The sequence below is a fragment of the Carcharhinus amblyrhynchos genome, chromosome 1, assembly GCF_965287045.1.
Source record: "Carcharhinus amblyrhynchos chromosome 1, sCarAmb.v2.hapA, whole genome shotgun sequence".
NCBI classification, from domain to species: Eukaryota; Metazoa; Chordata; class Chondrichthyes; order Carcharhiniformes; family Carcharhinidae; genus Carcharhinus; species Carcharhinus amblyrhynchos.
In genome coordinates this window covers 132299286-132311974 of record NC_137324.1, presented here as the reverse complement: position 1 = coordinate 132311974, position 12689 = coordinate 132299286, and the positions used below count along the sequence as shown (strand labels likewise).

Genomic DNA, 12689 nt, shown 5'->3' with positions numbered 1-12689 from the left:
AAACTAACCCAAAGTATTTTTTATACTCAAGAATGATTTTCATTGTGAAAATAAAACATGAACTGGGGCATTCAAACGCAAGTAGGATATCAGATCCCTTCTGCATGGTTTCACTGATTACATGATTAAACATATTTCAGTTTTCCGTCAGTTTCATATTTGTTCGCTTCAAAAGGTTCAAATGCACAGAAAGCAGAAAAGGGAAGTACAGTAAATTGCTACTTAAATCATTAAATTGAGATTTTTAAATCCTTACCTTCCATGTAAAAACACTTGTATATAACTCGCTTTTGAAAATTCTCAATTTAATTAGTACAAGTAAATAAAGGCAAATAAAAGCAGAACATTGGATACTGGAGATGTGAAATAAAAGTAGCAAACTCAGCAGGTCTGGCAACATCTCTGAAGAGAGAAACAGGGTTAACATTTAGAGACCGAGATATATCACTCTGGACTCGAAACATTAACTCTGCTTCTCTTTCCACAGGTGCTACCAAGGCCTGCTGAGGTTTCCCAGCATTTTGCTTTCAATTCTGTGTTAATGGACTTTCAAAAGGTACCTGACAGTGTTACACAACAGACTTGGACCAAAATTCTAGCTCAGAATGAAAGGGAAAGTAGGCACATGAATAAGAAATTGGTTGAGTGACAGGAAACAAAGTAGTGATAAATAATTGTTTTTCCAATTGGAGAAATGTTTGTAGTGGAGTTCCCCAGGTGTTAACGTTTGGGTTCTTGTTTCTCCCGTTACATATTAATGATCCAGATATTGGTATGCAGGGCATGATTATAAAAAGTGCAGATGATACAAATACCGGAAGTGTTATCAACTGTGATGATAGTTTTTAACTATCAAATAAGACAACTTTCAGAAGTATATAGACATATTGGTGCTTTGGGCAGGCAGGTGGCAGATGGAAGTTCAATGCAGAGAAATGAGAGGTGATTCTTTTTGAAGAATATGGAAAAAACAGTATGAGATAAAGGGAGAAACTCTGAAGGAGGTGCAGGAATTAAGGTACCTCAGGATATGTACATAAAGCACTGAAGATAACAGGACATGTTGAAAGAGCAATTAATAAAGCACAAGTTTCATCAACAGGGACAAGTTAATACAGCACAAGAGTAAGGAGGTCATGCTGAACATGTATAAGATAGATAGGCCTCATCTGGAGTACTGAATTCAGTTCCGGGTGCCATACTTGAAGGACGTGAGGGCATTGAAGAAAGTGCAGAGGATGTTCACACGAATAATTCTAGGGATAAACAACTTAGCTATGATTAGAAAGGTTGGGACAGTTTTTTTGAGGGGATGTATTCAGTATGCTGAGGGGTATGGACACGGTAGACAGTGAGAAACTGTTCCCTTTCAAAAAACGAAAAAGGTACAGATTAGAAATAACTGGCAAAAGGCAAGGGAGTGAAGTGATGGAAATATCTTTCTCCCAGCAGGTTGCTGTCAGCTGGAATAAACTCCTGGAGAGGGTGGTGGAGGCAGGTTTGATCGAGGTATTCTAACGGGAACTGGACTGCTATCTAACAAGAAAGAATGTGAAATGTTATGGGGATAATGCAGGGGAGTGGAACTTGGTAGAATGCTCCTTCAGGTAGCCAGTGCAGACTTGGTGAGCCAAATGGCCTTTGTCTACACAGCAGATTCAGTGTTTCTGACATGCAGTTTTTGAAAAACTCAAAAAAGGGACATGCTATCCTAATGTGTTACATGAAAATAATTAAGGTCGTTTCCAAAATAGTCTCAAAATCCTCCCGCAGAGCCAAGATTAACTTGCATAACCGCTGTCTACTATCACTATATTTATCACGCATTTATCACTACATAGAAAACTAGAGTTATGGAACATCAACAAGGAGATCTAACCTTGCATTCAACACTGCCAAGAGACACTTGCACCCAAGCTTTTACCAGGGAACAAGCCTGCTAATTTTGGAAGGATCAAAGGAACTCCAGCAAAGAGAGGTAAAATTGTGGAACAATCAATGGACTGGGACCTATTTACTCAATCAAGGAAATTAACATGAATCAAAAATGAATCAACTTCCAAAAAGGCAAACAAAAATGTCAAAGCTTTTTAAACCAGATACCTTTTCTTCCCTTGGTGACTTCAGTTATGAATTACAAAATGGGATCACAACTACGATTAAAGAAATACAATTCAGGTTTACATTAATTGAACTATAACTGACCTCTAAACCTACAATAAGGAGCTCCAAATTTGCAACTTCACAATGTTACTTACATCACTGGTATTCACAAGCCATGTAATCTCTCCAAAGGATGCCAGTTCACCATTTACATAGCACCGGATCTCACTGTTTTTCCAACGATTGTAGATATGTACAATAGTCACCATGTACCACTATAATAAAGAATCTTTGATTTAATTTATTTAGACAATGTATATATGCAAAAGAAATGGTACAATAAAAAGATGCTCACTGCCTCATGTTGAATTTACATATAGGAATGTAAATTGCATTAGCTAACTTTTTTTAAAGCGGTCCTCCAACTAATTACCTGTTTTCAAATATTACAGCTTCCATTATAAACAGTTCAAAATGTGGCATCATGATGTCAGTCATTCGGGAAATATATTTGAGAATAGTTTTTGGATACTTAGTAAGTAATTTAACTCTCCTGATCTATTGAAAATTCATCTTCTGCCATCACCAACATCAAGGTAAGCATATCAGGTGATCAATACTTGCCTTCTGTGGCTTGAAGTCATACTTCACACAATGCTGAAATCCTTTTCCTTTTGATTTTATTGATGTCACAATCAAACAACCACCAACAAAATGAGCAGAATATCCAAGTCCTTTATTGGTACGAAAGCTAGCAGAAAGAATAAGATTTTTAGTCGTACTTTTAGTTTCATCAATAACCTAATTACCAACTCATCAAAAATCCTGCAATGAAATAGGTCCAAATTCACAGAACTTCTGTGCCATGGTGAATCAAATTATACTTTTACAAACAGCGTTGAGTGTATGAACAGCACACCAAAAGGATTTGGACTAGGGTGTCAATGGTGCTCCAGCTCTTTTATAACGGTTAATACAAAAATAAATAGTGGATAGATAAATATAATTGTTCCGCTCAAGAACATAAGAACATAAGAAATAGGAGCAGGAGTAGGCCATCTAGCCCTTCGAGCCTGCCCCGCCATTCAATAAGATCATGGCTGATCTGTCGTGTCTCAGTTCCACATTCCCACCCTCTACCCATAACCCTTAATCCCCTCGCTTATCAAAAACCCAAGAACCCGCGTCTTAAAAATATTTAGCGAGGCAGCCTCCACCACTTCAACGGGCAGAGAATTCCAGAGATTCACCACCCTTTGAGTGAAGAAGTTCCTCCTCAACTCCATCCTAAACCGCCCCCCCTTTATCTTGAGGCTGCGCCCCCTAGTCCTACTGTCCTTTCTGAGCAGGAAGAGTCTCTCCACCTCTATCCTATCCATCCCATTCATCATCTTATATGTCTCAATGAGATCTCCCCTCATTCTTCTAAACTCTAACGAGTACAAGCCTAGTTTATTCAGCGTCTCCTCATAGTTCAACCCCCTCAACTCCGGTATCAGCCAAGTAAACCTCCTCTGCACTCCCTGCAAGGCCAAAATATCCTTGCGTAAGTGCGGCGACCAAAACTGCACACAGTACTCCAGCTACGGCCTCAACAGTGCCCTGTACAGCTGCAACAAGACCTCCCTACTTTTATATTCAATCCCCCTCGTTATGAAGGCCAGCATCCCATTAGCCTTCCTGACCACCTGCTGCACCTGCAGGCTGGGTTTTTGCGACTCATGCACAAGGACCCCGAGGTCCCTCTGCACCGTCGCATGCTGCAGTTTTTCGCCATGTAAGTAATAGTCCTTCCTACCAATATTCCTACCAAAGTGGACAACCTCATTTGCCAACATTAAATTCCATTTGCCAGTTCCTGGCCCATTCACTCAGCCTATCTAGATCCTTCTGCAGACTCTCCATACCCTCCGCACAATTTGCTGTTCCACCAATCTTGGTGTCATCAGCAAATTTCGACACCATACAATCGGTTCCCTCCTCCAGATCATCTATATAAATGGTAAATAGCTGAGGCCCCAGCACCGACCCCTGGGGCACTCCACTAGTCACCAACCGCCAATCCGAATAGCACCCATTGACACCCACTCTCTGCCTCCTATTTGACAGCCAATCCTCTATCCACGCTAACACCCTACCCCTGACCTTCTGTAATAACCTCTTGTGAGGCACCTTGTCAAACGCCTTCTGAAAATCAAGAAAGACCACATCCACCGGCTCTCCTCTATTCACCGCCCTAGACACATCCTCATAGAACTCCAATAAATTCGTCAGACACGACTCCCCTTAACGAAACCGTGCTGCGTCTGCTCTATCAAACAATTCTCCTCAAGATGCCTCGCTATTTTCTCCTTGATCACGGATTCTAACATTTTACCTACAACAGACGTTAAACTGACCGGCCTATAATTCCCTGCCTTTTGCCTGCCACCCTTCTTAAACAACGGCGTAACATTAGCTGTTTTCCAATCTTCCGGCACTTCCCCGGAATCCAGTGACGTTTGGAAAATAATCACCAAGGCATCCACTATCACCTCCGCCATTTCTTTCAGAACCCTCGGATGCATTCCATCCGGTCCTGGGGACTTGTCCGCAATCAGTCCCTCCAGTCTGTTGAGCACCACCTCTCTAGTAACAATAATGTCATTCAGGCCCTCCACTCCTACCATCTTTCCATCGCTAACACTCGGCAAATTATTCACGTCCTCCTCCGTGAAGACCGAAACAAAAAAATTATTCAAGGCCTCAGCCATTTCCCCATCCCCTACCACTAAGTCCCCCCTCTCATCCTCTAAGGGTCCAACATTCACCCTAGCCAGGCTCTTCCTTTTTATTTATAAAAACTCTCGCTATCCTTTTTTATATTAAGCGCTAGCCCAGCTTCATAGTTTATCCTACCCTTCTTTATCAACTTCTTTGTCATTCTTTGTTGACATTTAAACCTCTCCCAATCCTCTTCTCGCCCACTACTTAGCTACTCTAAACGCATCCGCTTTTAATTTAACACTTTCCTTTACCTCCTTCGTTATCCACGGCTGATGATCTCTCCTCCTACGATCCTTTTTAACCATCGGAATAAATTTCTGCTGAGCACCAAGAAAGATCTCCTTAAAGATCCTCCACTGTTCCTCAGCAGACCTACCTTCCAACGCGCTCCCCCAATCAACATTCGCTAATTCCTCTCTCATCCTACCGTACTCCCCTCTGTTCAAACAAAGGACACATGTCCGGGAACCCACTTTCTCCTCCTCCATCTGCATCAGAAACTCCACCATACAATGATCAACATGTACCAAGATCCTTTCACAACACTTCCCAAACCAGCAACCTCCACCTCCTGGAAGGAAACAGGCAACAGATACACGAGAACATCCATTACCCGCAAGTTCCACTTCAAGCCGCACACCACCCTGGCTTACAACTATATTATTGCTCCATCACTATTGCTGGGTCAACAACACATCCTCACAACGTTATCGTACACACACTACATAAATAGCAGCAGTTCACAAATATGACCTGCTACCACCTTCTCAAGGCATAATTCCAAAGTTATTGTGATAGGCTTACAATCCTATTCAGACCTCCAAATTTTTGGTAAGATCCAGTTAGAGTCCAATAACTTTGTTTGAAGTAGACAAAGTTTGAGATTGCTTAGTGAATAAAGCCGCAAGATTCTCAAGGTTTTGAGCAAAAATGAACTTTACAACACAAGGTCAAGAAGGTAAAATAATTCACACTATCCATCTTATACTTTAACATGAAAAGTATAAGGTGCATGTGAATTAACAAGTCAACTGTGGTTGAACACACCCCACAACAAAAGCCAGATGCATCGATTTCTCAACCACCCAAGATGTCAGTAACAGTCAACCAATTTCTCAAATTCTGTCTCTCACGAGGGATCCAGTCTTCACCTTTTCCAATTTGGAGTTTGCTCCTGCTCTGTGCATGCATGCAAGTCCAAGGTTTTAACAGAATCCGGAAATCCTGACCTTCATTCTTATCAAGGTAAATCTAGTTTCAAAGACTTTCCAGCTTCCGAATGTTGTTTGTCACAAAGCCAGCCAAGCCTCTGAAATATTTTACAATTAACTTAATTTTAAAGTCACTGCCAAAACAATTATATTAATTTGAACCTTGTTCTCAAATGTCATGCAACTTCCCTCTTGCCATTCATCAAGTTTTGCTACTGCAGTTTCTAAATAAAACACGGTGGAGCAAAGCATTCTACCTAGCATGCACCACAGAGGGCAGTGAATTTGTGGAATTCTTCATTGCAGAGGCCTGTGACGGTTGGGTCATTAAGTATGTTCAAGGCTGAGATAGAGATTTTAATCAGAATAGGAATCAAGGATTACAGAGATATAGCAGTAAAGTGGAGTCAAGGATCATCATATCAGATCAGTCATCATCTCAGATCTGTCATCAACTCACTGCATGGCACAGCAGACTTGATGGGTTAAATGGCCTGCTTTTTCTCTGGCATCCAGTAAGGAAAGCAGCAAACACATTGGCAGGACGGACTCAATTAACTGAGCAAACAATAGTGCTGAGTTGTGAGCCCAAACACACCTACTTTTATCATAGGTATTGTAAAGCAAAGTTAGAACATAGGAAAGTACAGCACAGTACAGGCCCTTTAGCCCTCGATGGTGTGCCGAGCTATGTTCAAACCCAAGATCAAGCTATCCCACTCCCTATTATTCTGGTGTGCCTATCCAATAACCGCTTGAAAGTTCCTAAAGTATCCGACTCCACTTTCACAGCGGGCAGTGCATTCCACACCCTAACCACTCTGCGTAAAGAATCTACCTTGGATATCCTCCTACATCTCCCACCATGAACCTTATAGTTACGCCCCCTAGTAACAGCTACATCCACCAGAGAAAATAGTCTCTGAACATCCAATCTATCCCCCTCATCATCTTATAGACCTCTATTAAGTCGCCTCTCATCCTCCTCCACTCTAAAGAGAAGAGAAAAGCCCCAGCTCCCTCAACCTTTCCTCAAGGGAGCTACCCTCCCGGTAAATCTCCTCTGCAATCTCTCCAATGCTTCCACATCCATCTTATAGTGAGGTGACCAGAACTGCACACAATATTCCAAATGTAGTCTCACCAACATCGTGTACAGTTGCAGCATAAGCCCACGACTCAAACTCAAACCCCCTGTTAAAAAACGCTAAAACATTATAAGCCTTTTTCACCATCTATCCACTTGAGAGGCAACCTTCAGAGATCTGTGGATATGAATCCCAAGATCTCTGTTCCTCCACATTCCTCAGAACTCGGCCACTGACCGTGTAATCCACATTCAGGTTTGTCCCACTAAACTGAATCACCTCGCACTTTGAGTTAAACTCCATCTGCCACTTTTTGGCCTAGCTCTTCACAGCCTGCAAGAGCCCTCCACCTCATCCACTACTCCACCAATCTTGGTATCATCAGCAAAGTTACTAACCCACCCTTCAACCCCCTCTTCCAAATCATTGATAAAAATTACAAATAGCAAAAGACCCAGCACTGATCCTGTGGTAAACCGCTGGTAACTGGCCTCCAGTCTGAAAATTTTCCCTCCACCACCATCCTCTGTTTATGAGACAGCCAGTTACTTTATCCAATTGGCCAAATTTCCTTCTATCCCACACCTCCTTATTTTCTTCATCAGCCTACCATGAGGAACGTTATCAAATGCTTTACTAAAATCCATGTATATGACATCAACTGCTCTACCTTCATCCACACACTTAGTTACTTCCTCAAAGAATTCAATCAAATTTATAAGGCAGGACTTATCCCTCACAAATCCGTGCGGACTAAGCTGCATCTTTCCAAATGGTCATAAATCCTATCCCTAAGGACCTTTTCCAGTAACTTACTGACCATTGAAGACTAACTGGCCTATAATTACCAGGGTTATTCCTATTTTCTTTCTTGGAGAGGAACAACATTCGCCACTCTCCAGTCCTCTCGCACAATCCCCGTGAACAGTGAGAACCCAAAGATCAAAGCCACAGGCTCTGCAATCTCATCCCTTGCCTCCCAAAGTATCCTAGGATATGCCATCTGGCCCAGGGGACTTATCAACCCTCAGGTTTTTCAAATTTGCTAATACATTTTCCCTCAGAACATCTACCTCCTCCATCCTATCAGCCTGTATCACAGGCACATCATCAAAAACATGGCCCGTCTTCTTAGTGAATACTGAAGAAAAGTATTCATTCAATGCCTCACCTATTTCTTCTGACTCCATGCACAAGTTCCTACTACTATCCTTGACCAGCCCTAACCTCACCCTGGTCATTCTTTTATTTCTCACATAAGAGTAAAAACCCTTGGGGTTTTTCTCGATCCAACCCACCAAGGACTTCTCATACCCGCTCCTAGCTCTCCTAAGCCCTTTAATTCATTCCTTGCTACATTCAAGCGACCCAACTGAACCTTGTTTTCTCATCTTTACATACGTTTCCTTCTTCCTCTTGACAAGGCATTCAAACTCCTTAGGGAGTCATGGTTCCCTCATTCAGCATTTCCTCCCTGCCTGCCAGGGACGTGCCTCTCAAGGACACACAGGATTTGTTCCTTGAACAAGCTCCACTTTTCATTTGTGCCTTTACCTGACAGTTTCTGTTCCCATCCTAATGCTCCCTAATTCTTGCCTAATCGCATCATAATTACCTCTGCCACAATTATAAACCTGCCATGCCCTGTCGTGCGACTGCATGCCTCTCCATTGCAATAATGAATGATACCAAATTGTGGTCACTCTCTCCAAAGTGCTCTCCCACAAACAAATCTAACACTTGGTCCGGTTCACTACCCAGTATCAAGTTCAATGTGGCCCCACCTCTTGTTGGCTTATCCACATGTTGTGTCAAGAAACCTTCCAGCACATGCTGTACAACAAATGCCCCATCCGACCTATTCGACCTATAAAGGTTCCGATCAATATTTGGGAAGTTAAAGTCACCCATGATAACTATCCTGTGATTTCCACACCTATCCATAATCTGCTTTGCCGTTTCCTCTTCCACATCTCCATCACAATTTGGGGCCTATAAAAAACTCATAACAATGTGACTGCTCCTTTCCTATTTCTAACTTCAGCCCACATTACCTCAGTAGGCAGATCCCCCTTGAAATGCCTTTCAGCAGCCGTTAAACTATCCTTGAGTTGATTATTTTAATATTTTTGGGGTTTATTGCGTTATTCTATGAAGTGTGTGATGTGAGAACGAGAGTGAGTGAATGAGAGAGAGTGACCAATTTAATTAAATTGAAGGCAGTTGGGCTGCAAAGTTTAGAACATCAAAAGTCTAGATGTTGAAAGGCAGGAAGTTGAAGTGAATAGGGCTGAGTTAAATGTGCTATAGGCAAATTTTAATTGTAAACATAATCTGGTGCTTGTTAGTTTTCTTTTGTTAATAAATGTTTTAGTTGAGTATTTAAAATCTCCAAGTATTGCTGGAATTTGTGGAGCTTGACTTCAATGCACTCAACTTCTCTTGGTAAAATACAAGTAGAAAACAGTTGTGATAGCTTGCCAACTTTTCCTTTGCAATTTGGTTCGCACAGCACTTATTATCTGCCAGATCATAACAACATGGATTAAAGAAAGAGAAAATAACAGCAAACCTTCAGAGAACAAAAAGAAACTTGCTGCACTTACCAGTATAAGTAAGGTTTGTCTTTATCAACGTTGATATTGTTCAAAGGATCCATTCTGAGCCATGTGTGAAAAGTGAAGCCGTTCTGATAGGGCCACTTAGCAATTGGAGGTAAAGCTATTGCCTGGATTATATAAACGCACTTCATTAATGTTTCTTAATGATAAAAAAGTTTACTTTTTTTTCCCCCAATTGCATTCTTCTGTTTTGAGAAAGAACATGTGTAAAATTGATGTACAAGTAACAGCATAAGAACAATCAGTAAAGGAATGCAAAGCATCATTAACGGGACAGAGTTGTAACTGAAAACTTTTTTTTAAATTCAGTTACCCTTTAATAATTCTCTTTGAACTGACTTGGGCCAGCTGGCAACTAGTGCCATGGAACTTAAAAGCTTTTGGAAATCAAATGCAACATTTGAAATTATGCCTGTGGACTTGGATTTGGGTGGTCTGAATGGCATCAAAATTCAATATTGCAGCTACATTAGGCATATGTCCTTATCCCAATTCCAACGTAAAGTTAAATATCCTCTCCCTTTGGATTCTGAAAACCTTTTATTTTTCCTAGAAGAGTTCAAATACTCATACTCTCTCATTACCTAAACATCAGAAGTGCAAAACAGGCAGCATGCCATCCCATGCCACTTCACAGACAAGCCAGTAAGTTTGTTCATTCATTTAAAATTCTTTCATGGTCTACTTTAACAAAATGTCCAGTTATCCAACATTGTTAGTTTTCAGATAACCATTTGAGACACTTTATCTTTTATCATTGCTATTAATGAAATTTGTTTAATAGGAAAGGCAGATTAATATCCCTAGCTCAAGGGTTTCCAGATCAGATAGAGGGGAAAATAAAAGTTGGCTGCAACACTGACTAAAGGAACAATTACAGCTGTGAAGTCATATGGCTTAACCTGAAGAACAAAAAGCAGGAAATCATGTTACTGGGATTGTATATATTGGGATGGTGTGGGTAACAGAAGTCTGTTAAACAAATCTTCATAGTCTTCACTAACGTAACAGCAAGTCATTACTAACCACTTGTAACTATATACGTATATTACGTAAAGGGTACAGGCAATGGGTTATCTCCATGCGTAGCTTATAACATGTCCCTGTTCAACACCACCCTGACTCTAGGTCCGAGTAACGTGTCTTCTTACATTATAAGAACATAAGAAATAGGAGCAGGAGTAGGCCAACTAGCCCTTCGAGCCTGCCCCGCCATTCAATAAGATCATGGCTGATCTGTCTTGGCTCAGTTCCACATTCCCGCCCTCTCCCCATAACCCTTAATCCCCTCTCTTATCAAAAACCCATCAACCCGCGTCTTAAAAATATTTAGCGAGGTAGCCTCCACCACTTCAACGGGCAGAGAATTCCAGAGATTCACCACCCTTTGAGTGAAGAAGTTCCTCCTCAACTCCGTTCTAAACCGCCCCCCCTTTATCTTGAGGCTGTGCCCCCTAGTCCTACTATCCTTTCTGAGCGGGAAGAGTCTCTCCACCTCTACCCTATCCATGCCATTCATCATCTTATACGTCTCAATGAGATCTCCCCTCATTCTTCTAAACTCTAACGAGTACAAGCCTAATTTATTCAGCCTCTCCTCATAGCTCAACCCCCTCAACTCCGGCATCAGCCTAGTAAACCTCCTCTGCACTCTCTCCAAGGCCAAAATATCCTTGCGTAAGTACGGCGCCCAAAACTGCACACAGTACTTCAGCTGCGGCCTCACCAATGCCCTATACAGCCGCAGCAAGACCTCCCTACTTTTATATTCAATACCCCTCGCGATGAAGGCCAGCATCCCATTAGCCTTCCTGACCACCTGCTGCACCTGCAGGCTGGGTTTTTGCGACTCATGCACAAGGACCCCGAGGTCCCTCTGCACCGTCGCCTGCTGCAGTTTTTCGCCACGTAAGTAATAATCCTTCCCACCATTATTCCTACCACCTTTCCATCTCTAACATCTGGCAAATTATTCACGTCCTCCTCCGTGAAGACCGAAACAAAAAAGTTATTCAAGACCTCAGCCATTTCCCCATCCCCTACCACTAAGTCCCCCTTCTCATCCTTTAAGGGACCAACGCTCACCCTAGCCAGCCTCTTCCTTTTTATATATTTATAAAAACTCTTGCTATCCTTTTTTATATTAAGCGCTAGCCCAGCTTCATAGTTTCTCCTACCCTTCTTTATCAACTTCTTTGTCAATCTTTGTTGACATTTAAACCTTTCCCAATCCTCTTCTTGCCCACTACTCTTAGCTACTCTAAACGCCTCCGCTTTTAATTTAACACTTTCCTTCACCTCCTTCGTTATCCATGGCTTATTACCTCTCCTCCTACGGTCCTTTTTGACCATCGAAGTAAATTCCTGCTGAGCACCAAGAAAGATCTTAAAGATCCTCCACTGCTCCTCAGCAGACCTACCTTCCAACGCGCTCCCCCAGTCCACATTCACCAATTCTTCTCTCATCCTACCGTACTCCCCTCTGTTCAAAGGACGCGTGTCCAGGAACCCACTTTCTCCTCCTCCATCTGCACCAGAAACTCCACCATACAATGATCACTCTCCCCAAGAGGATCCTTCACCCCAAGTTCCCTAATTCTACCCGCCTCATTACATAGCACCAGATCCAAGATAGCTCGCTCCCTCGTTGGCTCCAACACACACTGTTCCAGGAAACTATCCCGGCAGCATTCCAAGAATATAGTGTGGGCATTCCTGTACTTAATCCCGTATGAACCCAGTCTGTGCCAAACATTTACATGAAACATCTGAGTCTTTATCCCAAAGATAAGAGTCAGACTCACACAGTACAGAAAAGACCCTATGGCCTATAAAGTCTGCACTGACAGTAACTACTGTTAGAATCACGCTAATCCCATTTTTCAGCACTTGTCCCATAT

The 12689-nt window shown here is 42.0% G+C and overlaps 1 protein-coding gene across 1 annotated transcript in view; it reads right to left on the bottom strand.

The window, feature by feature from the left end:
* The window catches only part of lrba (LPS-responsive vesicle trafficking, beach and anchor containing), an 888619-nt gene that overhangs the window by 813205 nt on the left and 62725 nt on the right, over window positions 1-12689 (bottom strand). The window contains exons 5-7 of the mRNA XM_080192970.1: window positions 9775-9896; window positions 2728-2854; window positions 2259-2378 (exon numbers count right to left, since the gene is read on the bottom strand). Coding sequence (XP_080049096.1) covers window positions 2259-2378; window positions 2728-2854; window positions 9775-9896 — 369 coding nt within the window. The remainder of the gene's footprint in view (window positions 1-2258; window positions 2379-2727; window positions 2855-9774; window positions 9897-12689) is intronic.